The sequence below is a fragment of the Littorina saxatilis genome, linkage group LG1 (genome assembly GCF_037325665.1).
Source record: "Littorina saxatilis isolate snail1 linkage group LG1, US_GU_Lsax_2.0, whole genome shotgun sequence".
Classification (NCBI taxonomy): Eukaryota; Metazoa; Mollusca; class Gastropoda; order Littorinimorpha; family Littorinidae; genus Littorina; species Littorina saxatilis.
In genome coordinates, this window is record NC_090245.1 from 104,975,753 (window position 1) to 104,999,780 (window position 24,028).

At 43.1% G+C, this 24,028-nt stretch overlaps 1 protein-coding gene across 3 annotated transcripts in view; it reads right to left on the reverse strand.

Moving 5' to 3' along the window:
* Positions 1 to 19,302, reverse strand: part of LOC138948730 (tyrosine-protein kinase JAK2-like) — a 43,368-nt gene extending 24,066 nt beyond the window's left edge. For 2 of the 3 annotated variants that reach the window (XM_070320353.1, XM_070320337.1), the window contains exons 1-16: positions 19,222 to 19,302; positions 18,496 to 18,563; positions 17,700 to 18,098; positions 16,775 to 16,909; positions 15,038 to 15,386; positions 14,518 to 14,606; positions 14,054 to 14,170; positions 13,382 to 13,542; positions 11,725 to 12,035; positions 10,472 to 10,648; positions 9,681 to 9,781; positions 8,114 to 8,341; positions 7,029 to 7,180; positions 6,343 to 6,508; positions 5,391 to 5,589; positions 4,213 to 4,419 (exon numbers count right to left, since the gene is read on the reverse strand). In XM_070320353.1, the coding sequence (XP_070176454.1) occupies positions 4,213 to 4,419; positions 5,391 to 5,589; positions 6,343 to 6,508; positions 7,029 to 7,180; positions 8,114 to 8,341; positions 9,681 to 9,781; positions 10,472 to 10,648; positions 11,725 to 12,035; positions 13,382 to 13,542; positions 14,054 to 14,170; positions 14,518 to 14,606; positions 15,038 to 15,386; positions 16,775 to 16,909; positions 17,700 to 18,098; positions 18,496 to 18,516 (2,812 nt within the window). In that variant the 5' untranslated portion in view covers positions 18,517 to 18,563; positions 19,222 to 19,302. Of the gene's footprint in view, positions 1 to 4,212; positions 4,420 to 5,390; positions 5,590 to 6,342; positions 6,509 to 7,028; positions 7,181 to 8,113; positions 8,342 to 9,680; positions 9,782 to 10,471; positions 10,649 to 11,724; positions 12,036 to 13,381; positions 13,543 to 14,053; positions 14,171 to 14,517; positions 14,607 to 15,037; positions 15,387 to 16,774; positions 16,910 to 17,699; positions 18,099 to 18,495; positions 18,564 to 19,121 lie in introns of all 3 variants that reach the window. The other variant, XM_070320345.1, reaches the window with a different exon arrangement.
* Positions 19,303 to 24,028: the final 4,726 nt, after the last annotated feature.

Below are 24,028 nucleotides of genomic sequence, written 5' to 3' on the forward strand. Positions count from 1 at the left end.
GCATACGTGTTCCTGAAGTACCCAAACTACCAGAACACTCACCCTCTAATGAACCAAGTTGTGAACCCAACATGATCCAAACGGGTAGCCAAAAGTAGGCTAACACTGGTGCATGACCTGCTTGAGTAACTACCCAAACAAGACCGAGCGAAAGACGCAGTAAAACTTCTTGCGTTAAGAGTCCAAGTCTAGCAAAGACAAGCACTCATAACTTCGCGGGTCGTGGCAGAAAGCACCAATGAATGACTAAGACTATGAACTGGACCGTCGCTACCCGTAGGTAAGACAAAGTCGCCGAAACCGGCCGTCATGTTGCCCCCAAACCGACTTCAGACACTTCTTGTCAAAACAGAGGAAGTCAAAAGAAAGTCCGAACAACCTCCTCAAGAGGACAAAAACGATGAACGCTCAAAAACCGACAGCTGTCGTGAATGACCTTCTCACACTCGAAAGAAAGTCTGTAAACCGAATCTAACGTAATCAGAAAGCTGATCAGATTCGCAGTCATCCTGAGAGCAGCAGGAAAAGACCAGAAAGATCCTAAACAATGGCCGAAGCCTTGAGTGTCATGAACAGAGGAGCATCCTTAAGAAAAATCCAGAATAATTTTCGCCGCCAATCAAGAAACACCCTGAATATGGCCGAAAACCCAGAACGCGTCTGAACCGCTGAAAGGCTAAAAGTCAGCCGCGGGGACCAACACAAGCAGTACTCATAGATGCCATCACGTAAAAAGCCTTACTATCCTAAACAGCCGCAGCAGAACAGGAAGTAAGATACATGGCATCACTGCCAAAGGGTTGACATTGTAAGCCTACTTGGCAAAGAGTTCTTGTTCCCAGAACCATCGTTGGCCGAAGCCGTAAATGATTGTCCCCCAACGCAGGAGTGACCTGAAGCGGGGAACTCGGAAGTGCAAAAGAATCAATAAAAAGATTGGGCTTCCCGTTCAGCTTTGAATACAAAGCATGAAAGACGACGTGCGAGAACAATTGCTCGGAGAGGCCAGCCATGGCTGAACAGACTCCGACGTATCCCCATGAGCAGTGAACAGAGAAACGATGCTAACAGCACCGGAACTCAACACCGTAGCCATCTCATAGGCTACAGAGGGCGACTCCCGAAACCGGAAGTGAACGCTAGTCTCATTGTCACCCTGGAAATCGCCAAATGCGAAAGGTGGTGCCGCTAAACGAGAAGACGAAGTTGTTACCCCTTCTGCGGAGCATCAAGAGGTAACCTCAGCGGCGGCATACAGCGCGCGTAAGAACCTCCTCTCAACTCGAAAGTCGTGTTCCGCCTCGGAAGAGACATCACAATCCTCGTCAACATCCACAGCATCAACAAAGATGTCCGATGAAGCCCGATCATGACCGGAACCATCATTGCCCCGCAACGGAACTGATGAACTCGCCGTACCGGAACCCTGTGTAACCACACCAAGGAGGACCGGCAAAGCCGAGCTGCTACCATTGCCCGGAACCAGAGGTAGCTGGCAATCCGGAAGGGAAGGCGACCGGAAACACACCTGTGCTTCGCCCGGAAGCTGACCCATCCTGTCCCCCACCGTACACAACCGCCTGAGCGGAAGCGTAGGCAGGAAACGGATTGCCGTTACCACCAACGACCGGAACCCCCGTAGGCTGTGAACCGGAAGTCAATGGTAACGATTTAAAAGTGCCACGATCTCCCGAAAGAAACCCTGTGGCCGGAAACCCCTTTGCCGAAGCAGTTGAACCCGAGTACGAGGGACCGGACGTACCGGCCCCAGCGTCAAGGGTGGAATAACCGTCGAGACAAACAACACGCTCGTGTGCTGAGTGCCCCAAACTTCCAAAAGTCTACCCCGGAACCGGCGGACCGGAACCAGCGGTAGCTGGCAATCCGGAAGGGAAGGCGACCGGAACACACCTGTGCTTTACCCGGAAGCTGACCCAACCTGTCCCCCACCGTCCGCAACCGCCTGAGCGGAAGTGAAGGCAGGAAACGGATTGCCGTTACCACCAACGACCGGAACCCCCGTAGGCTGTGAACCGGAAGTCGATGGTAACGATTTGAAAGTGCCACGATCTCTCGAAAGAAATCCTGTGGCCGGAAATCCCTTTGCCGAAGCAGTTGAACCCGAGTACGAGGGACCGGACGTACCGGCCCCAGCGTCAAGGGTGGAATAACCGTCGAGATGAACCGCACGCTCGTGTGCGGAACACCCCGAACTTCCAAAAACACGTACCTGATCGGCCGAAGCCGAAAGCTGAAGATCAGCAACGTCCGCCGACGTAAACGTAGCAGAAGGAACAATCCTCGACAAAGAGGCAGCGTTGCCAACCCCTGGAGGCAAAGCTGGAATGGTGGAGTAAGACACACCCCTGTCAGTAGCCAGCATCTCCCTCATTTGATCCTTGAAAGTAGAAAAAAGAGCAAACAATTCATCGCGCGAGACCGCCTGGGTCTCTTTCTCCTGCGGCGACAAAACAGGCATGCTAGCAGGAGGATCAATCGAAACACGCAACGACTCCTTGCTCACCGGATCGAAAACATTGACCAGAGGTCGTTTCACCGGAGAAACCTTATCTTTCGAACGCGACTTCTTAGATTTACTTTTCAAGTCACAACGAGAAAATTTCGCAAAAATAATTACAAAATTCTAAAATGCAAATGGCGGCATGCACCCGTAACACCGGGCACTGCCTACACTAGGTTGAAGCAACAAAAAACTCCGGAATTCGGAGCCAAAAGTTCAACAACCGGCAGAAAAAATAATGCAAATGGCGGCACGTCACAACGCAAGTCCGCCATGTTGACGACTAGAACTCCGTCAAGACGGAGACATGTAGTAAAAAAAACAGAATACCAACACCAAGGTCGGCACAGGTAAAGACAAAATAATCTGTAAAAGATAAGTCATAAGACCTAAGCTTACACAACAGAACAAACAGCTCAGCAGGTAACACAGTTACCTGCCCGACAGAGCTATCGCTAAAGACCGCCATGTTGAAACTACAACTCCGTGAACGGAGAACAAGCTTTAACATAAACACGAACAAAGGCGGCGCAAGCTCAACCAAGTCTGTAAGGAGTAAGTCACTAGCTTAAGCTTAACAAAAGAACACACTGCTCAGCAGGGAAACGAAAGTCGCCTGCCTGGCAGCACTACAGTAAAAGTCGCCGTGTTAAAAGTACAACTCCGTAAGACGGAGCACGAAGTACAACACCATTTACGAAAACAAAAAGCAAATGGCGGCACAAGCTATAACAGGAAAACGTTACAGATAAGTCACTAGACTAAGCTTGAACAACAAAATAACTGCTCGGCGGGAAAACGAAAGTCACCTGCCTGGCAGCACTACAGTAAAGTCCGTGTAAACAGTACGACTCCGTAAGACGGAGCACAAAGTACAACGCCATTTACCAACAAATGCAAATGGCGGCACAAGCTATAACAAGAAAACGTTACAGATAAGTCACTAGACTAGGCTTGAACAACAAAATAACTGCTCAGCGGGAGAGACAAAACATGTCTGAGTGAGCAACAGCTCTCTCCCGCCCAAGTGAAAACCAAAACAAACTCCGTGAAACGGAGAAAGACATTTTCACAAGTGAACAGTTACAATAAACAAACGTTGTAAACAAGAAAGATCTCACCAACAGCTTAGCAAGATGAACCAGGGTCAAAAGGTCGTCCTCACCGGAGAAAAGCCCAGCAAGTACCAACACGTCTGTACAGCATGGTGTTGAAGAAGGGAATGAGTTTGCCGGTGATATGTGCCGCGCATGCGCGGGCTACCGGTGAGGGGAGGTAACTACCAGGGCCTTGTTGTCAAGGTTTTGTTTTGATTTGGGGGTTACCTCCCCCTGTTTCCAGGGTTAGTACTTCAATGTCTTACGCATCAAACTGAAGTTAATGCTATTTATGTGAGTTGTAGTAAGAATATGTTATTTAATATTAATTATAGATATAAACGTACCTAACCTGGTTACTGGTGTGTTTTCTTTTTATTTAAATGCACTCGATGCGTCTTATAGTAGTCCTGGCCAGCCAGCCAGCCAGCCAGCCAGCCAGCCTGCGTTCGTGTGTGTGTGTGTGTGTGTACAGATTTGAATAATCTGCAGAACAAACATTCTCATGTGCCACTGTTCGTACATGCTTTAACAGCCCCTAACAGATTTAAAAACCTTGCAAAAGTCAATAAGTAAAGCAGTCAGAAGTCATACCATCAATAGCAGCTTTTATCAGTGCAAGAGGTACAGGCCTCTGATGTGGGTCCTCATGCCAGCAGTCATGCATCAGCTTCACCACCTTCTCCTGGATCTTACGCAGCGTTTCTTTCACAGAATTGACGCGTTGGGACTGTTCCTCGGGCCTGGCAGGTTCTCCACTCACTTCTGTCATTCCTGTCTCTCCTGAGGCTAAGTTTGACCCTGTCACAGGACAATAGAAGAAAACATGTTTTAAGATCTCACCATTTTAACATGTAAAATTTAGGAGAGAGAGAGAGAGAGGGGGAGGGAGAGATATATTAACAGCTACGCTGCAAACACAATAGCGTTTCTATTACTATTCTCTAGGTACAGGGTTATAAACTGCAAATGTAAGTTTTTTCTTTGATGCAGCTGTTTTCGGACGAGAGCATATGAACTTTCTTCGCACATGTTTATTGCGCATACACCCTTATCCGCCCTCTCACGGTGGAACAACGCAGCAGCGCTCATACTCAACATGTCAAGTTTGAGGTTTTTCACCTGTTAAAAAAAAAAAAAAAACTTTACCAAACTGACGATGAGGTTGAGCAAAACATTTAATTTTTTTGTGATTTGTTTCTCCGCTCTGACTGACCCAAAGTCCATTTTCAAGTAAGATAAACATGCACGTATGCTTCTCACATGTTGCCTTGGTTGTTGAAAATATAAAGGTTTTTGTTTTCATGTACACCACAGATAAATAAAAATATCCTTGTTAAATACTATGAGGATAAAAAAACTTTGAGTCTTGTGTCTAAAACTTTCCAGTGTTCAGTCTAAACATTGCGCTTCTTCAACCTCAGTAAACCAAACGAGAGAAAGAGTTTGATTTCCCAACGAGAAAAAGAGTTTGATTTCCCAACGAGAAAAAGAGTTTGCTTTCCCAACGAGAGAAAGAGTTTGATTTTTCAACAAGAGAAAGAGTTTGATTTCCCAACAAGAGAAAAAGTTTGATTTCTCAAGAGTTTGATTTCCCAACGAGAGAAAGAGTTTGATTTCCCAACGAGAGAAAAAGTTTGATTTCTCAAGAGTTTGATTTCCCAACGAGAGAAAGAGTTTGATTTCCCAACGAGAGAAAGAGTTTGATTTCTCAAGAGTTTGATTTCCCAACGAGAGAAAGAGTTTGATTTCTCAAGAGTTTGATTTCCCACCCTGTCCAGAGTCTGCCATAGTCCCCTGGATGTAGGGTTGCAAACCATCCTGGTCTGGGGTCAAGTGCTGGTTGTCTACCCACTGCTGCGTGCGACTGCCGGCAACAGGTGTGCTGGCAACATCTCCATGAGTTGCCGTCACTTCCTCGAACTTTGGGTCTGGTAGTCTGTTGTGTTGTTTAAAAAAGTCTTGAGTCCGCTGGAAAAAGATGTTTTTTCTTTTTACTTTCTTTCTTTCTTTCTTTCTTTATTTGGTGTTTAACGTCGTTTTCAACCACAAAGGTTATATCGCGACGAGGGAAAGGGGGGAGATGGGATAGAGCCACTTGTTAAGTGTTTCCTGTTCACAAAAGCACTAATCAAAAAATTGCTCCAGGGGCTTGCAACGTAGTACAATATATGACCTTACTGGGAGAATGCAAGTTTCCAGTACAAAGGACTAAACATTTCTTACATACTGCTTGACTAAAATCTTTACAAACATTGACTATATTCTATACAAGAACCACTTAACAAGGGTAATAAGTGAAGAATTTTATGGGTGAGAAAAGGAAAGTAAAAGGACTTTGGGGAGGCAGAAATAGAGAAGAAACAAGAAAAAGATCCTAATTAGGTTCACGGCATCGAGAGTGATGCGACCTTCTCTCAGAAGTTAGTAGAGAAGGCTCCCCCATCCAACACCGGGGGACGCGCCTCTATGCCAATTAGGGGGCGCGAGGTTCTTTTTACTGTTGGTGATGATTGTAAGTAGAAAATCAGTGTACAAGTAGAAAATCAATGGACAAGAACAAAGTATGAAATAGAATAAATGTGTACATAAATAAAAGCTACAACATGAGCAGGTGCGCACTTCATTTCAAGTGTTACCAAAACATCACCAGAAAAATACCAGGAATTACTAGAGATAAATATGACCCTCAAAACCAAATATTCTTTTAAAAATGTGGCTAACCTTGAAGGCAGATGGTATGCACTGTCTGGGATCCAACCCACGATGGAGCATCTCCCACAAGGTTGTGCCCAAGGAGTATACCTCCGACTCCAGTGTTGGTTCTGACACTTTCTGTGGCGCATTCTCTCCCTTGTTTGCCCATCGCTCAGGGGCTAGCCAAGCCAGTCTGAAATTAAATCCATTTTTTATCAGCTGTTTGTTGCCTTTCCAGTTTCAAAGCGTTCATTATGTCTGTGAGCATTACTCAATATAAATCAAAGAACAATCACAAATTAGTACCCACCTTAGCCAGAGGTGAGAATGACAAATAGTCCTGAAGGCGGAAAAAGGGTTTACAAGTTTCAACATTTGAAAAGAAAGGACATATTTGAACAGATCCTTTAATAATTTCATCGGAATGAGCTTATGTATAAGTATGTTTCAACAGTTTGCATTTCTTTCTTTTTTTCCCTTTTTTTTTCATGTCCCCCATGGGGTTTCTTGAATATATTCTTTGCCTTGCCTCTTGAATTAAGCGATGACAGTCAATGATTTACACACGGCCTTGTTGCTGTTTACTGCTTCATAATGAATGAAACTTATGCAACTGACTTGATACAAAACTACATGCTACCAAGAGGAGTTATAAGAAGGAGGAATTTCTCCTGAAGACTGAGAAATTCAAGTCCCTTTGATCGCCTTCTCACCTTTTTTCATTCTGACTGTCGACCAGTTCAAGAGTATTGCAGAACAGAGACTGGCTTGGGTCCCCCAGTCGGATGGTAATCGCTGTGTCTTTCACTTTCCAGATCAGAATTTTCGCACAGCAAAATTTGCCATATAACATCCCTGCATCTTTCTGGAAACACGGCAACATAACAAAAAAACATTCAAAATTCCTTGAAACTACATAAAACCCATAGGTTTCATTAATTGAAAGACAACTTTGCCAGTGTATAGTCTCACCACTAAAACTTCCAGTGATGTGCCTGTGTTTAATTTTCCACTTGCTTCCAATTATCACTGCTGCTGAGTTTTGTTACATTTTAGTCTCGGATTCTTCCTAAAAGTTGCTGCTTTTGTGATTAATCGTTGCTTTGTATATAACTTTCAGTGCTGTCTGCATAGCTGTTAGTACACTGAAAAACATATACATGTACACAAGAAGCCCAAACCCAAAGTAACAAGAAGAGCAAACGCTCGATCGAGTCACTTTCGCAGTTCTGAATATTATATGAGGCATCAGATGGACAGGAAGAAATTGCTATTCACAACACAATGAGTCACGTTCACATAAAATTTGAGCCCGGTCACTTTTATAGTTTCCGAGAAAAGCCCAACGTTAAGTTGTGTGTTGCCGAACAGAAAAGGCTAGTTATCTCCCTTGTTTTTCTGATAACGTTCGTAAAAGGCTACAGATGTAAATACTTTGATGTAAAGAATAATCCTACAAAGTTTCAATCACATCCGATGAACTTTGTCAAAGATATAAAATGTCTAATTTTTCCTTTGACGCTGACCTGTGACCTTGAAAAAGGTCAAAGGTCAACGAAACCATCGTTAAAGTGTAGAGGTCATTGGAGGTCACGACTAAACAAAATATGAGCCCGATCGCTTTGATAGTTTCCGAGAAAAGTCCAACGTTAAGGTGGTGTCTACGGACGGCCGGCCGGACGGCCGGCCGGCCAGACGGCCGGCCGGACAGACTAACACTGACCGATTACATAGAGTCACTTTTTCTCAAGTGACTCAAAAACTGGCAAAAAGGAAACGAATAAACTAAATATTTTACCAAAGAGCACAGGCACTCAGCAAGTTGTTTCAGCACCGACGCCACTTGCAGCCAGCTCAGGGGGGGAGAACTCTTGTCACGCAGACGTTTGAGTAGGCTTCCATTGCCGTCTGGCATGCACTCATAGATGATCCGAGTAGGGGAGGTGATCATGAAGCCATAAACTCGTACAAAGAAATGGCTTCGTTCATGCAGCTTCAAAAGGAGTTCTGCCCCTTTCCTGTAAGCCTGAACAAAATATCACAATAAAATAAATGGCATATATAGCATGTAAAACAGACTGGGTGATTCCGCGAAAGATCTGCAAACAAATTTTTTCATTGAAGTTCTTGCCTTCGTGAAATATTGTGTTCGTCTAAAAATAAAATAAAATAAATACCCTGATGGAAGTATTTTGCCCTGTCTTTTAACATCTCTGTGCATTAGCACAGCATCTGAACAGCTTACAAAATTAATGTATTCTTATTTGTTTTGTATTCTTATCACCTCCCTTCATTCATTTAAAATTTGGTCTAGGAAAACAGGACATTCAGAATTGGACGGTTCTTGAACGTAGCAGAAAACAACAACAAAAACACCCTAGATTATACAACTTGGAGTTTCAAATAATCAGGTTGGGGAACTACTGTCCTGAAAAAACTCTGAAATTGGCCGGGGTTCATGAGCCTCCAGGGCCCTGGTGGGGGCGGATTCATGGGTGCAACCTGGAAAATTCCAAAAACCGGCAAAAGTTGGGGTCCAGCCTTTTTAGTATTTAAAATGCCAAAAAAAAACTCTCCTGGAACAAAAACATCGGCAGCCGATGAAACCAAAAACCGGCTGCCGGCATGTAGCCGGCAGAGTTGCACCCATGCGGATTACAGTAGAACGGCCTTTCAAGACTCCCCAATTTAAGACTACCCCCCTTTTTAAGACTCCCTCCTTTTTAAGGCCTGATTTTCTCAGATTTCTTAAGGTCTTAAAAGGGGGGTTCCACTGTAGAAGGTAAGCCCTCTCTCTGCCAACATTGATTTTGGGTATCGGGAGGCCTCTGACCTGGCGGGAAAATTCATTATTTCTGGACAGTGTACCACAGCACATGGGCCAGATTGGAAACAAACTGTACTACACTTATTTACACCCCCGGTATAGGGGTGTGTATAGGTTTCGCTCGATGTGTTTGTGTGTTTGTGTGTTTGTGTTCGCATATAGATCTCAAGAATGAACGGACCGATCGTGACCAAACTTGGTGAACAGGTTCTATACATTCCTGAGACGGTCCTTACAAAAATTGGGACCAGTCAAACACACGGTTAGGGAGTTATTGGTGGATTAAGATTCTACAAGGACTTATAGAGGGACATATTAATGGTCAAAGGGAAATAACCTTCTCAGTTGGTGGCAGTGAGAATGGTTATTTCCCTTTGACCAACGGGGGTGTTTTTCCTACCTCGGAGGAATTTCTTGTTTTTAATATTTTTTATCAGAAGTTTTCTCCTACAAAATGATTTTTCATCTTAAGAAAATGTGCGGGTCTGAGGAGAATTTCCCAGCCCATTCAATTCACATTACATAAATAGCTGCTCACCTCATGTACCGCTGCACTTTTGTGGGTGACCTTTTTCAAGATGGCCTCTCGCCCCTGGTCCATCTGCTTGAAGCGATACACAGTACTGAACTCGCCCTGTGCTGAAATGTTAGAAATGGAATGTGCATATGGACACTTACTTCTTGGCTTCATCAGAATTGAAAACGGAAAAGAATCATTCTTTCCCGAGACATAAGCTGTCCCCCCCCCTCCCCCCCCCCCCTCCCTCATGATTGTTGGTCAACCTTCTCCACACTTCTCATCCTGTTTCATTATCTGATTTCATTCCCATGTTTCTGAAATTGTCACAGATGTAGATTCATATGCACGGAAAAGGTCACTGTAGGAGTGCAAGAAAAAGAATTAAAAAAAAGATTTGACAATCATAATTTCCTTTTCTTGTACACACACTCACATACCAGGGTAGGATCAAGGGGGTAATGGAGGGGGGGGGGGTGTCAAAATTGTGGCCGGGGTACAGGGGCTGTCGAGGTTGTGATGAGGCCCAGAGGCTCAAGACAATGTAACTTTATTAGGTGCATTGTAGGCCTCTCCTGGAAGATAGCAAGGCTAATCACACCGTGTCCAGTAACACCAACAGACAGAACTTTTTTTTCTTTCTTTATCTTCTCTTTTTGGGGGTGAAGGGGGGGGTAAATCTAGAACCCCTGGAACCCCCCTCCTAGATCCGCCCCTACACACAGCCCTCATATTACCTTCAAAAATATTTGTAAGAATATCAGGTATGCCATACAACCAAAATATATGCAGTTGTAATGAACACAGCTCACCTATCATACTCAATACGCTCTGAGGCACCTGATCATCTCTGTAGAGCAGCGGTTGGTCGCCCGTGTCGTTAGATCTTCTCTTGCCCGTCCTCTCGCTCTCCACTCCCGCGTAGGAGTAATAGTACTCTGACATACTGTCGTCTTGCAGAAACTGCATGGCCCCGCACACATTCTCCTCTGTTGGCGAGAAAACAAACTTCGTCAACTGAAGGAACTGACTCTAATGAAACTACAGTTGAACCTTGCTAGCCTTCCCGGGATGGTCAAATCTCAAATTAAATAACATATTCTTACTCCGAATCACATACTGCTAATGTGATTCGGGTAAGTATATTAATTAAATGAAAATTTATCTAGGAAATTTTGCATTAAATAACATATTCTTACTCCGAATCACATTAGCAGTATGTGATTCGGGTAAGTATATTAATTAAATGAAAATTTATCTAGGAAATTTTGCATTAAATAACATATTCTTACTCCGAATCACATTAGCAGTATGTGATTCGGGTAAGTATATTAATTAAATGAAAATTTATCTAGGAAATTTTGCATTTGAACTCACCAACCGGGCGAGTAACTTCAAGACTGTTATAATAGCACGCCAGAATTTTTGCTGGCCCGGTTCATAGCACAGTCGCTGCATCTGCAGTGTTTATACGGCTCTGACACTCAATATTACAACCAAAAGTGTTGCATTGGACCAGAATGTTCAATGGCCAGCCGGGCGGTTTCTACTAGCCAGGCAGATTATTTACTCGCCCCTGGCGATCGGGTGGACGATTTGGCCATCCCTGCCTTCCACAAATTTGAGATCAGACCTCAAGATAAAGCATCATAAAGCACCTTAAGTGGTAGTGGAAGCTTGTCTAATGTGAGGATGTCTCATTATGAAAGACACCTGCTGAGTGTACATATATACTGAACTTGGCCTAAGTATACCTGTCAATAAAATGACATAATATAGCAAAAATTGTATTGTCCTTTAAAATGAAAACATGTACATTCAAATGTAAATTTAGTCCCACTCTACATGTAACCCGAAGGTGAATCTTTTGATTCTGTGGCTTTACTATCTTTTCGACATCATCACAAAAACATACAGCACAGTACAGTGATATTTTGTATTTAACTCTTTCCTGTTTTGCTTATTTGTGAGGATAAAAAAGCTAAGTAAACAAAACAAAAACTCCCAACAGGTAATACTTCTGCACATTATTTGTCAACAGGATTACATAATTTCCTTCCCTCACCTTTGGGGAAAATGAGTCGACCAAGACCGAGGGTAGTGGTCAGGCAATACCACAAGTCCTGCTTGTTTTCAAACAACTTCATTTCACTTCCAACTTGAACTTGGAAGTCCATGCTGCCATTTGCTTTGTTGACAGTGAAGTGAATGTTGTAGGTGGTGATCTCTTTGTTTCCATCTTCCTCCTTCAGTACTGTTGCATGCAGAAGGTTGAAGTCCTCAGTGTCCTGATACAGCATGTAAAAGGCTTCACGCTGTGCTAGCCGCTCATCATTCTCTTTGAGTTCTCGCACATAACGTCTTGCATCTTCCTCCCTGTTGAAGGAAATACTCTGCAGTGTTTCATGTGTGACCCTCACAGACAGGTTGCTTTGTATTGCGAAGTCAAAACTACCTATTCATTTCTATCACAGAACATCAAGTACCATACTTTCGGGACTATAAGCCGCAACTTTTTTCCTCAACTTTGACACCTGTGCCCTATTGACTGGTACTGCCTTTGTGTATGGCTAAAGAAGAGTACAGATGTACCCAAATGGCTATACAAAGAAAGGGCACAGTCCCTCTCTAGTGATATGCATGTACAGTGGTACCTGCAATGTGTGGCCCCTCCGATGAGAGGACACCTCCCTTAAAAGGACGCTTTCTGTTGTCCATTTGTCTATTATCCCTACCAAAATATACCTGTCATGACAGGCCACCTCCAATGTAAGGACACTTCTGGCTGGTCCCAAGGGTGTCCTTTCATCTCAGGTACCACTGTATCTGCTTCTTTGACCTGGACAAAGTTCTCTCTCATCATGCAACTATGTCATTGACCCCGGGGTCAGAGAGTCAATGTCTGTAAGCTAGGGTAGGCAGCTGGTCATTGACCTGAGGTCACAAGGCCAAACAGCTCTGAGAATGCAGGATCTTTGATCTCACTGCACATCAGGGAGAAAACTATTTCCATTCTGTATATTTCCTCTGATTTGCGCCCAATACACTGGAAGCGCCTATTGTGTGGATTTTTCTAATTTTAAACTTAAAAAGTTGGGGTTGTGCCTTTTACAACGAAGCGCCTTATAGTCCCAAAAATATGGTATGCACAAACACAAATGTGCACACACAGACAGACAAACAAATAGACACACATTCATTGTCATTATCTGGGCTCGTAGTCGTATACCCTCTGAATAGATCATCTTACCAAGTCTGCTCAGTGTGCGCAAAGTAACCCTCGAACACACACACCAACACACACACCAACACACAAACTGAGAAAGGAAACACACTCGCATCAGTCCCCGATAGCCATATCCGTCGTAGGGACGTTAAAAAACAATACACAAACACGCCTGGATAAAACCATGACCTCCTCAAAACACCTTACTAAGTTTGATAAGAATGTGCAGGATGGACAGAATAGTTGACAGTTGTGCAGGGAAAGAGCAGTCCAGTCAAACCCCCATATACGCCCTCCAACAATCTGACAAAATCGGGTCTTAAAAAGGAGGGAGTCTTAAAATGGGGGTAAATTTACAGAGGATCTGAATAGGAAATCCAAAAAACTAAGGTCTTAAAAGGGAGGAAGTCTTAAATTGGGGGGGGTCTTAAAAGGGAGGAAGTCTTAAATTGGGGGTTCTTAAAAGGGGGTACAACAGTATTGCGGTTTCACTCACTCTGTGGGGCCAAAGCAGTGCAGATCCCTTAACACCTGAAGACTGGGGGCCGCCAGATGCTCAACGTTCAGACTCTCGTAGTAGTTGTACTTGAGGCGACAGTACGTTTCCAGCACTGACAGGAACGACTTGGCTGAAGCTTGGTTGGGCAAATCCAAAACCTGCAGCATGAGAATTCAGGGCAAATGTTACCAGGGTTTGTGCTCATTTACAGCTAGAGCTCTCAACTTGAGTAAAGTCATGCATGTTGCCATTTGGAACTAGTTTCAAGAGACACATGAATGCTGTGATCTGAAATCCTGATTCATTGCATATATCAAAAGTATTATATCACTCCCATAAAACAACAACAAATGTCTATTTTTCCTGAGAAATGTAAACCCAGGTCAGGTACAAGAACACAGCAGGTAACAGATTTATCATATTTGTCATTTATCTGATTTCTACCTGCCACACACAAATAAAGAAGATTCACACCAGTTTTACTAACGTGTTTTTTTCATTGACAAAATAGACAAATATTAGTTACACTTCAGTGTTGAACTTCTTCTGTATGATGAGTGAATACCAGTTTATAAAATACCAGAATAAAAGTTTAAACCATTCACTCCCATAAGAAAAAAAAGGTGTACATAATAAATGTGCGATGTGCGTTTTTTAATGTTTTCCTACCATTGGCGGGCCGAGCTGAATTTGCAGAACAATGCGGCACTTCTGGTTTTCCGCTCTCGTGCTCTCACTTTCTAATATCACAGCTCCAGTGATGTCCTTCAGATGGGCCTTGAATCTCTGAAATGAAACATCAGCAAAGATAACATGAGTTACTGTGATGGTTGGCACTCAAGACAAACCTAAGTGTGAACTAGAAGAATGTGTGTGTACATGTGCACATGTGTATGTACTTGTGCAAGTGTGTGTCACAGTGTGTGTGTGTGAGTGTGAGTGTGTGTGTGTGTGTGTGTGAACATGTGCAAATGTGTGTATGTGAAAACATGTACAAATGCGTGCGTGTGTGTGTGTGTGCGTGCGTGTACATGCATGTGATCATGTACACACTCGTACATCCGAGTGATTGTGTGAGTGGTGATATGCAACGCACAAAGACTACAGATACAAGAAATAATCACGGACATTACCTTGTTGAAGTACACTCCAGGCACACAGCCATCCTGATGGGGTTTGATCACCAGTTCCACCGACGTTGATGGAAGGGGACCCAATTCCTCTGCAAACAAAGTAGCAAGCCAATTTGAGCAACCAGGACCAACCAAAAGTAACAACTACAAAACTTCAGTTAAAAAGAACTATATTTTAAGAATAAAACGCACGGTCTGATAAGAAGCTCAACATATTTTCGATGAACAGCAGCAAATGTGGCTTATCGTAAATGCAAGCAATTTACAATTAAACACCATTCAAGTTTTAATTTAGAGTGAAATATATGTTTTGTCACGTGTGTGTTTGCATTTATATGCACATGTCATATGTGTGTGTGTGTGTGCTTTTTTTTGTTGTTGCTTGTTTGTGTGTGTGTGTGTGTATGTGTGTGTGTGTGTGTGCATGTGCGTGTATATATGTGTGTTTTTGTGTGTGTCCATGCGTGCGTGCGTGCATGTGTCTATGCATGCAGATGAGCACACACACCCTAAGACCTACCTCCATTCTCCCCTCTCTGAGCACGGTAGTTCTCCACTTTCTCGGCAGGGAAATACTCAAGGAGGTAGTACGGCACGACCTTGCTCAGAAAGCCTTCCACGAAGTTGTAGCGGATGCGAGTGAGATTCTCCTCGCCCCACTTCTCAAAGAAATCCTTGATGTACGTGTGCATGAAGCGACGTGAGAGAAAGCGCATGAGAGGGTCAATGATGTTGTACTCTTTCTCCAGTTCTGTTGTCATCTTCTTGGGGAGAAGGCGGGGAATGTTCATCAGGGTCACCTTGCCGCGGATGCGATGTAGGGTAGTTATTTCCTTCAAGGGCATTTGAAGAAGCCTTGGCCCGGATGCCTGTACATGGATAAAGGTGTTGTGTTAACCCTATTTGTACTACATTGCCTCACAGCAGCAGTTTTTCTGGCCTATATAGTTGCCTCAGGCATTCAATGAAAACACGGATAGTCAATCTAAAAGTGCCATTACTTTCTTATTTTTCAACCCATGCATTTACAATTTTGTACAAGTAGGCCACAGACATAGTTCTTAATAAACCTGCAGTGGTTGCTATGGTAACAACTTAGCGGCCATCTTGGAACAGTAGGTTATACATGCACTTACAATTGTAAACAAACAATACCATGCTAGCCTGTCCCACCACGATTGCAAACATGACCAGTACTAGTGCTTGGTTGTTGATCATCATCACCACTGTCACTTTCTGGCTTATTCAGCACATTGCATTCTGATTCTGTGTCATCTTCAGGCTTGTCATTACTGTCACTGTTTAGTGTTATCTGGCAGAGCACATCCTGTACTGTTAGTCGCCAAAGATGAGACACTTCTGTGCTTCGATCTGAAGAAAAGCACGCTGAAAAAAACTCTTTTTGGACGATTACCAGATTTTTTTGGTACCAAATTTCAGCATGCTTTTCTTTAAATCGAAGCGCAGAAATGTCTCATCTTTGGCGACTAACAGTACAGGATGTGCTCTGCCAGATAACACTAAGGCCTACAAAAAAAATAGGTGTGGTTACGGTAACCCGACCTAGCCTATTTTTAGGGGCCGATCCTATAACTTTTTATTACATTTGTCAAAAAAAAACAAAAAACAAAAAAAAAACCCGATTGGAAAAAACGCAATGAAAGCGAAAGCGCCCGAGTCGCACACTTATTTCCCTGTCAAGTAGGTTTAATTTGTACACATTAGAAAAAAAAGTTAAAAAAAAAAGTGATTGCCTACCTACCTACCCTATTTTTCTTGGCTATGTTACCGTAACCACACCTATTTTTTTTTTCGGGCCTAAACAGTGTCTGAGAACTAGGTAAGTGTGGGCCTCTGTGGTGAAACACTTTCTCTGTGTGTAAGGGGTGGTAGTGGGGGATAAGGGTTTGGCGGTGAAGGGTTGAAATGTGTGCATGTGTTAATGTGTGTGTAAGACTGTGTGAATTTGCACATGTACATACGTGGTTGTGTGCATGAGTGTGTGTCTGCTTGTGTTCGTCTGTGTTTGTGCACATGCAGCGCACTCTATGTATTCAATTCAATAAAACTTTATTGTCTGAATGCAACAAACAGATTTTAGTTTTTTTCTTATGTGTTTCTACATACCTGCATGGAGGTGAACTCTGCAATGCAGTGTATGCCCCCTCCAAGACAAGCCACCATTTCTTAGCCCTATTCTGGCAATAAAAGGGAACAATTGTAAAAGCAGGTTACACCATTTTCAAGGACAGCCTACCACTTTCTCCTGTAGGTAGCGCCCACTCGCCATGAAGACCCAGAGGGCGTTCTTGTTCACCTCGTTCACATCTCTAATCTTGTTCTCCATGTCAAAGTGGGACCACACTCTCCCTGTCAGGAAATCTTCAGCACACTGAAAAACAACAACAGTATCATGAACAGTGAAAACAGTGTGTACAACAAAAATAGTGACAGTATGAACAAAACAAAAAATGGGTATGAAGAACAAATTTTGTAACTGTACAAATAACAAAAAAAGTACCTAAAACAGCAATGAAAGAGTTTGTGTCTCCTTTAGCGCCCAAAATTTCCTGTAGAAAATATTGCCATGAAAATTTACCGGTACGTAACGAATGGAGATGAAAAATAATAAAAATCTGAAATAGAATCTGTTCATAACCCCGGTAAATTTACCTCCATTTTAAGACTCCCTCCTGTTCAAGACCAGATTTCCCCACATTTTTGGAGGTCTTAAACGGTGGGTTCCGCTGTACTGTAACCCCACAAATTCACCATGAGCGGGGCGGGGACGTAGCTCAGTCGGTAGCGCGCTGGATTTGTATCCAGTTGGCCGCTGTCAGCGTGAGTTCGTCCCCACGTTCGGCGAGAGATTTATTTCTCAGAGTCAACTTTGTGTGCAGACTCTCCTCGGTGTCCGAACACCCCCGTGTGTACACGCAAGCACACTAAACCAAGTGCGCATGAAAAAGATCCTGTAATCCATGTCAGAGTTCGGTGGGTTATAGAAACACGAAAATACCCAGCATGCTTCCTCCGAAAACGGCGTATGGCTGCCTAAATGGCGGGGTAAAAAACGGTCATACACGTAAAATTCCACTCGTGCAAAAAACACGAGTGTACGTGGGAGTTTCAGCCCACGAACGAAGAAGAAGAAGAAGAGAAGAAGACACCATGAGCATTACCTGCCAAAACAAGTAGTCAGCACACAGTCCCTCTGGTATGCTTTCTCTAGCTGGGCGGACTTTCACTCGGAAGTAGAATGTCAGGTTATTGGTGCCGCACTCAAAATTATGAGCCTCTGGAATCCACTGCTGCAGACTGTGATCAGCAGCATACAAGCCGAAGAGTGGAATGAATTTAGGTCCGATCTTGTTTTGGCTCTCCTGTGAAAAAAACTTCCCAAGGTTGGCAGTGAGGTGTTGAGCAGAACGAATGCAAACCTGTTCACAGGTCAAGGGCAAGTGTTCTTGGGGAATGACAAGAGGAGGTGTTGCAAAGATTTGCAAGCCATAAAATTGCACGGATATGCCAGGTTTTGAACTGGACAGGCCTGCGTAGGTCTCCGCCATGTTACTCTCCCTCTGGAAGTATACACAAGAATCCATTAAACTTACATAATCATGGTGGCTTTGCAACTTGAAACCATTAGCAAAAAACTGCAAGGCCCTGTTGCTTAAACCTCAGAATAAGAACAGATGTATAGTGTACAAATGCAGACCACGTCTCTAATTAGCAATATTTCATTCTCTCAATAAGTTAATTATTTCTTTAACACAGAACATTTCTCTTTTTTCTTTTTTAAATAACGCATTCTACTCCAAGATACCAGTGCTTTGCAACGTACACCTTTAGTTCATCTCAGAGCTTGTAGTTTAGAAGAAGATGAAAGTTTGTTCAGACGGAACTATAGTCAGCATGTATTTTTGGTTAAGAATCATTTTGCATAGATTCTACAAAAGGATGGAAGACCAGCCCCACCTCCAGACAGCTCCCCATCATGTTGATGACACAGCTGCAGTCTCCTCACTCCAGAACCAGTCGGTTACCTTCATAACACAGAAATTATGGTACAAGATGCTGACATGATCAAATTCAACCATTTCTATCTGCTACGTACTGGCAACCCTCCAATTCGCGTTTTGCCAATGGGCAATGCTAAGGTAACCTTAATACTTGAGGTTTAATGCAAATATTGGTAACAAAATGGTCACATTTATTTGTAACTTCATCAATAAAGACAATATAGCTACATGGATTGTACGACACAGAGAAACCAGAACTGAGGTGTATTCCCAAAGGTGAAGTTAGTCCGACTAAAACTCAGAGGACATTCCCTCAAGCTTGAGAAACCTTCATGTTTTTTTGTAATTTTTTTTATTCAAGAAACCTTCATGTTGACTGAACATTCGGCAAAACTTCTTCAGCAGTCATATGGTAAACCTGACACAAGAACAGTTTACTAATGTCTGATGAAACAACATACGAATCAAGCCCTATTGCACTGAACATCTTTACGTCGTCAATTACACCACAAAACATAGGTATTTTTTGCAGAGCTCTGTGTTGCTGACATCTAGGTCTAAAATCTAAAATATGAACCTCACGTTTCGAATATCCACACTTCCGTCTGCACACACTTATAATTGATTCAATAACGAATCTTAACACGCGTTGTTCAGGCCAAGCGGACAGCCAAACACTTACCACAAGTTTATCTACGTGTTACTTTTGTGAAAAGGTAATCGGTTCGACAGAAGAAATTTCAAGGAAATGTGTACCGGAAATCCGTAACATATATTTCTCAGAAATCCGAAAACGAAACTAGAACAAGAACTCAACAACTGAAGTACTTTGCCAGTAGGCTATTTCCATATATGTTACAGATGATAATCTCCTTTTAAGTTTCTCTAGATTGCATAAATAAATGAACGCTAAACAAACTAAACTCCACATACTGGGCACTGTAATGTAGTACCAATATATCTTACCAGGAAATCCGGGAGACAGCAAAAACTTCCGGAGCATTACCATTCCGACATTCGTATCTTCTGACAAAAGAGTCAAGTGAGTTTTCTCCCCTGATTCACACAGGCTCACTTATCTAACAATAATTTTCAGATTAGTGCAGAGGCTGTTAATTTAATACGGCGATTGAACAAGCCAAACCCGTATTAGAAGAGGTGCAGCTCAAAAGCCGATACTTGTGCCCATAGAACCGTGAAAATAATGATCAAAGAACTGTCATTTCCGGAAAAGCGCCGATGACGAGATGGGTCGCAACATCGTCAAGACAGACTCAAGTTACTCAAATGACTGCGTTTGAGAAGAAAAATTCGCTTGTTCTGCGCTTGTTTTCATGCCTTATATTCTATTCTTGTGCAAATGTTTTGCTAAAGGCAAATACTGCCTCTGTGTGTGTGCGTGTGTGTGTGTGTGTGTGTCAGTGTGTGCGTGCCACTAGTCAGTCACAGTATGGTGTGTGTGTGTGAGTAGGCCTATCACTGTGTGTGTGTGTGTGTGTGTGTGTGTGAAGAAGAAGAAGTGTGTGTGTCAGTGTGTGTGTGTCAGCGTCTGTGTGTGTGTCTTGTGTGTGTTTGTGTAGCCTATGTGTGCTGGGGGCTTTTCGCTATAAATTTGGCGTTGTTTGTCACCATGTCTCTGTGGACTCAAGTTACATTCTCGGACTTATCTGTGACCGTTTTAAGAAAGGATTGCCGCTTCTTTCCATGACCATGTCTGGCAGTCAACTTGACGTTATGTAGTAAAACTGACGAAAGTCGTCGTTAACCGAAAAGGTATTGTAAAAATCGAAAGGCCGCTGTCACTCATTTTAGTATACCATCATGAATCTTTATTATGTTTAATACGTAGGCTACATCATGACACGCACATACCTGTGCCAGTTTCTACGCGGCAATACGGCGCGTTGCATCATAAAATATCAATGTTCTATAGTAGGCTATTCATTCTCCTCGGCATAGCAAGGGACTCAAACGGCACTGAAAAGAGAATCAGTCTGAGCCCAAAGTTCAATGGGTCACTAACACTGAAACTGAAACCTCGGTGAATTGTGAAGTTTTGCAGCTGTATTCAGATAGATCAAATTATCAAAGCTGTAATGCAGAAGGGGTATAATTCGATCCGAATTAAAAGGGTGCAGTTCAAGCTGTAGGTGCTCGTCTTGTAGATGGGGTTTTTTTCCGAGTACACAGGGAACTCACCGAAGTGTAGCCAGTCAGTCCTGGAGGCTCAAACTGACTCAGTCGGACGATGACACGCCGCTCGCACGTACACATTAAAGAGGGCCCCAAAGGGTTTAAAACCGTGATCGTGATTGGCGTTTTTTGACCTTTCTGTGACCGTGATTGCCGAAATTTCCATTTCTGTGATCGTGATGGGACTTTGCCCGTGATCCGTGATGACAAAAAAATCAAGTCTCGTGATCGTGATCGTCATTTGTTTTCGTGATCGTGATGGGCATTATTGCAAAGCATTTTATTTTCAACGTACATTTTTTCACAGCTGTATTACACTCTATGATCCTCTCTAGTCTATTCGGTAAGGAGCCAACCCCGATTGAAAGGGAAGCAACAACACATTCAGAAATATGATTTTGAGAGCGATTGCTTCCCTTTAAAAGAACCAATTACACACTGACAAAAAGAGATCCAATCAGAAGGCAAATTGCAAAAGTCTACCAAACTTCATCCAATGGAAGGGCTTCGTGCAAAAGTTTTGAGTGAAATTCGAATTCGAAGATCAAAAATGGCGTGCAGCGGTACTGTCATCGAACTTCTGTTATATTTTGTGGATTCAAGCCAGACCAAAGCAGGCGGCGAGAATGCCTTCCTTGGTGGAAAGGTCAGGCTACGGGTCGGTCTTTCTGAAGACGAAATACCAAGGTATGTTGATCTATGTTGCTCTATGACTGTTCTGAATGTAGGCAAAGATCTTGAAATTTGTTCAAGATCTTTGAGTTTGAGTGAGATCATTGACATTGTCGACATTGCCACGTCCGGCTGTCACTCGCTCACTGTGTGACCTTGACTGGCTCCAGATCGAGTCTGCGTTTAGCCAAAACCGAAACTAGAAATGTGTTTTTCATCCCAGCAACGTGGACACGCTTGGCATAGATTCTAATTGTCGCTTCTTTGCATTAAGCTTGGATTTATTTTAGCGCCTGTAAACTTTAATATCAACAATGGGTTAAATTCAGAAACAATGGCGGGGAGACGCGCCAGTTTGGGTCACTTGATCCTCATGTCAAAGACGATCAAAGTCATGTTCGTTGGGGATTTTGTCAGGCATGCTACTTTTCCGGTAATTGCCGGAAATCCGATAAAGCCGTTTTCAAAATCCGGTAAAGTCAAATTTTTTCCTGTGAAGTTGAACAATTTCCGCAAAAACGATCCGTGTGAATATCGCGCAACGCGACCGGGCGCCGGTCTCAATGAAGCCAGCGCACAGTAGTGTTGTTTTCACCAGTTTGGAGGTGTGTTGAATGGTGGTGGGGGGAGGCTAAAATGGGATTTTTAACAAGATCACAACACTATTACAACCCCTAAAATGATGCCCAGAATGCACCAGATTGCACAGATTTTAACCGTTTTTTGAAAAAAGTTCCGGGGGGGCATGCCCCCGGACCCCCCAAGTTGGCTCGCGCCGCCTGCTTCGCAGGCTCAAGCTTGTGGCTTCGCTACTGGTACTGCGCGCTTCTTTCAGGTAAAACCGTTTTTGGCCTGTAGCATTCCTGTTTTTTATTCAAGGCCATGGAACCAGGCGATGGTGTACCTCAAATTGTACGGCAAAGTTGAAAATAAAAAACCCATCACACATACATGTACTTTAATTTCAATCCACCCAATAGTTTTTGAGAAAATGGGTTTTCAAGATTTAGCTCTGGAAATGTGAAATTGTGCAAGTATATATTCATGTGTGTGAGTGAGGGTGTGGGGGTTGAATGTGTATGAGTGTAGAGAGAGAGAGAGAGAGAGAGAGAGAGAGAGAGAGAGAGAGAGAGAGAGAGAGAGAGAGAGAGAGAGAGAGAACGAGAGAGAGAGAGAGAGAGAGAGAGAGAGAGAGAGAGAGAGAGAGAGAGAGAGAGAAAAAAAACCAATGAAAACAACATTCTTGTTACTGATTACAAATCATGATATGTATTTATATGTGTGTATGAAAGAGAATTCAAAAAATAATTATAAACAAGAAGGGCAAAGCCCATACGACTCACATGCTTGACCTTGACCTTTACATGACCTTTATTGTCTCTTTCTACCATGAGATATGGTCACTTTTAGTGGTTCACTACCTTATTTTGGTCACATTTCATAAGGGTCAAAGTGACCTTGACCTTGATCATATGTGACCAAATGTGTCTCATGATGAAAGCATAACATGTGCCCCACATAATTTTTAAGTTTGAAACAGTTATCTTCCATAGTTCAGGGTCAAGGTCACTTCAAAATATGTATACAATCCAACTTTGAAGAGCTCCTGTGACCTTGACCTTGAAGCAAGGTAAACCAAACTAGTATCAAAAGATGGGGCTTACTTTGCCCTTTATATCATATATAGGTGAGGTATTCAATCTCAAAAACTTCAGAGAAAATGTGAAAAATGTGAAAAATAGCTGTTTTTTAGACAACATTTATGGCCCCTGCGACCTTGACCTTGAAGCAAGGTCAAGATGCTATGTATGTTTTTTGGGGCCTTGTCATCATACACCATCTTGCCAAATTTGGTACTGATAGACTGAATAGTGTCCAAGAAATATCCAACGTTAAAGTTTTCCGGACGGACGGACGGACGTCCGGACGTCCGGACGTCCGGACGGACGGACGGACGACTCGGGTGAGTACATAGACTCACTTTTGCTTCGCATGTGAGTCAAAAAGTGCAACAGTTGTCACTTTGTGTTGAATAAACAATAGATCCAGAGGAGCGAATAACTGTGTGGTTGTGTTTACTTTGACACGTGCTTTCTGTACATGCAACTTTTACCGTGACCGTGATTTGCCACTGGTGTTCGTGATCGTGAAAACAAAAATCAAGGTAACTGTGATCGTGAAAGCGAAAATTTCCCTTCCCGTGATCGTGATGATACCCCCCCTTTGGGGCCCTCCACACACACACACACACACACACACGCACGCACACACTGCACACACAAATGCGCACTGAGTGGTAGAGGCATAGTATATTTTAACATAATGTATAGATCCATTTCACACTGAGTCAAGTTGCTGTCAAATTGGGACTGATTGAGCGGCCATGTTTCCTTCTTGGTTTAAACAATGTTTTATTAAATCAAACATGGTATAACAATACAACGATAAACAATAGGGACACGAACTCAAGCGAACGCTTATATTACGCGCCCTACGTAGTTACAAATTAACAAAAATATGATGTCGGATAAACATTACTTATAAACTATGGAACTATCTAGGTCAACAGCATAGTTGAAGCAAACCAAAAAGAACAGGAACAAGTCGCGTAAGGCGAAAATACA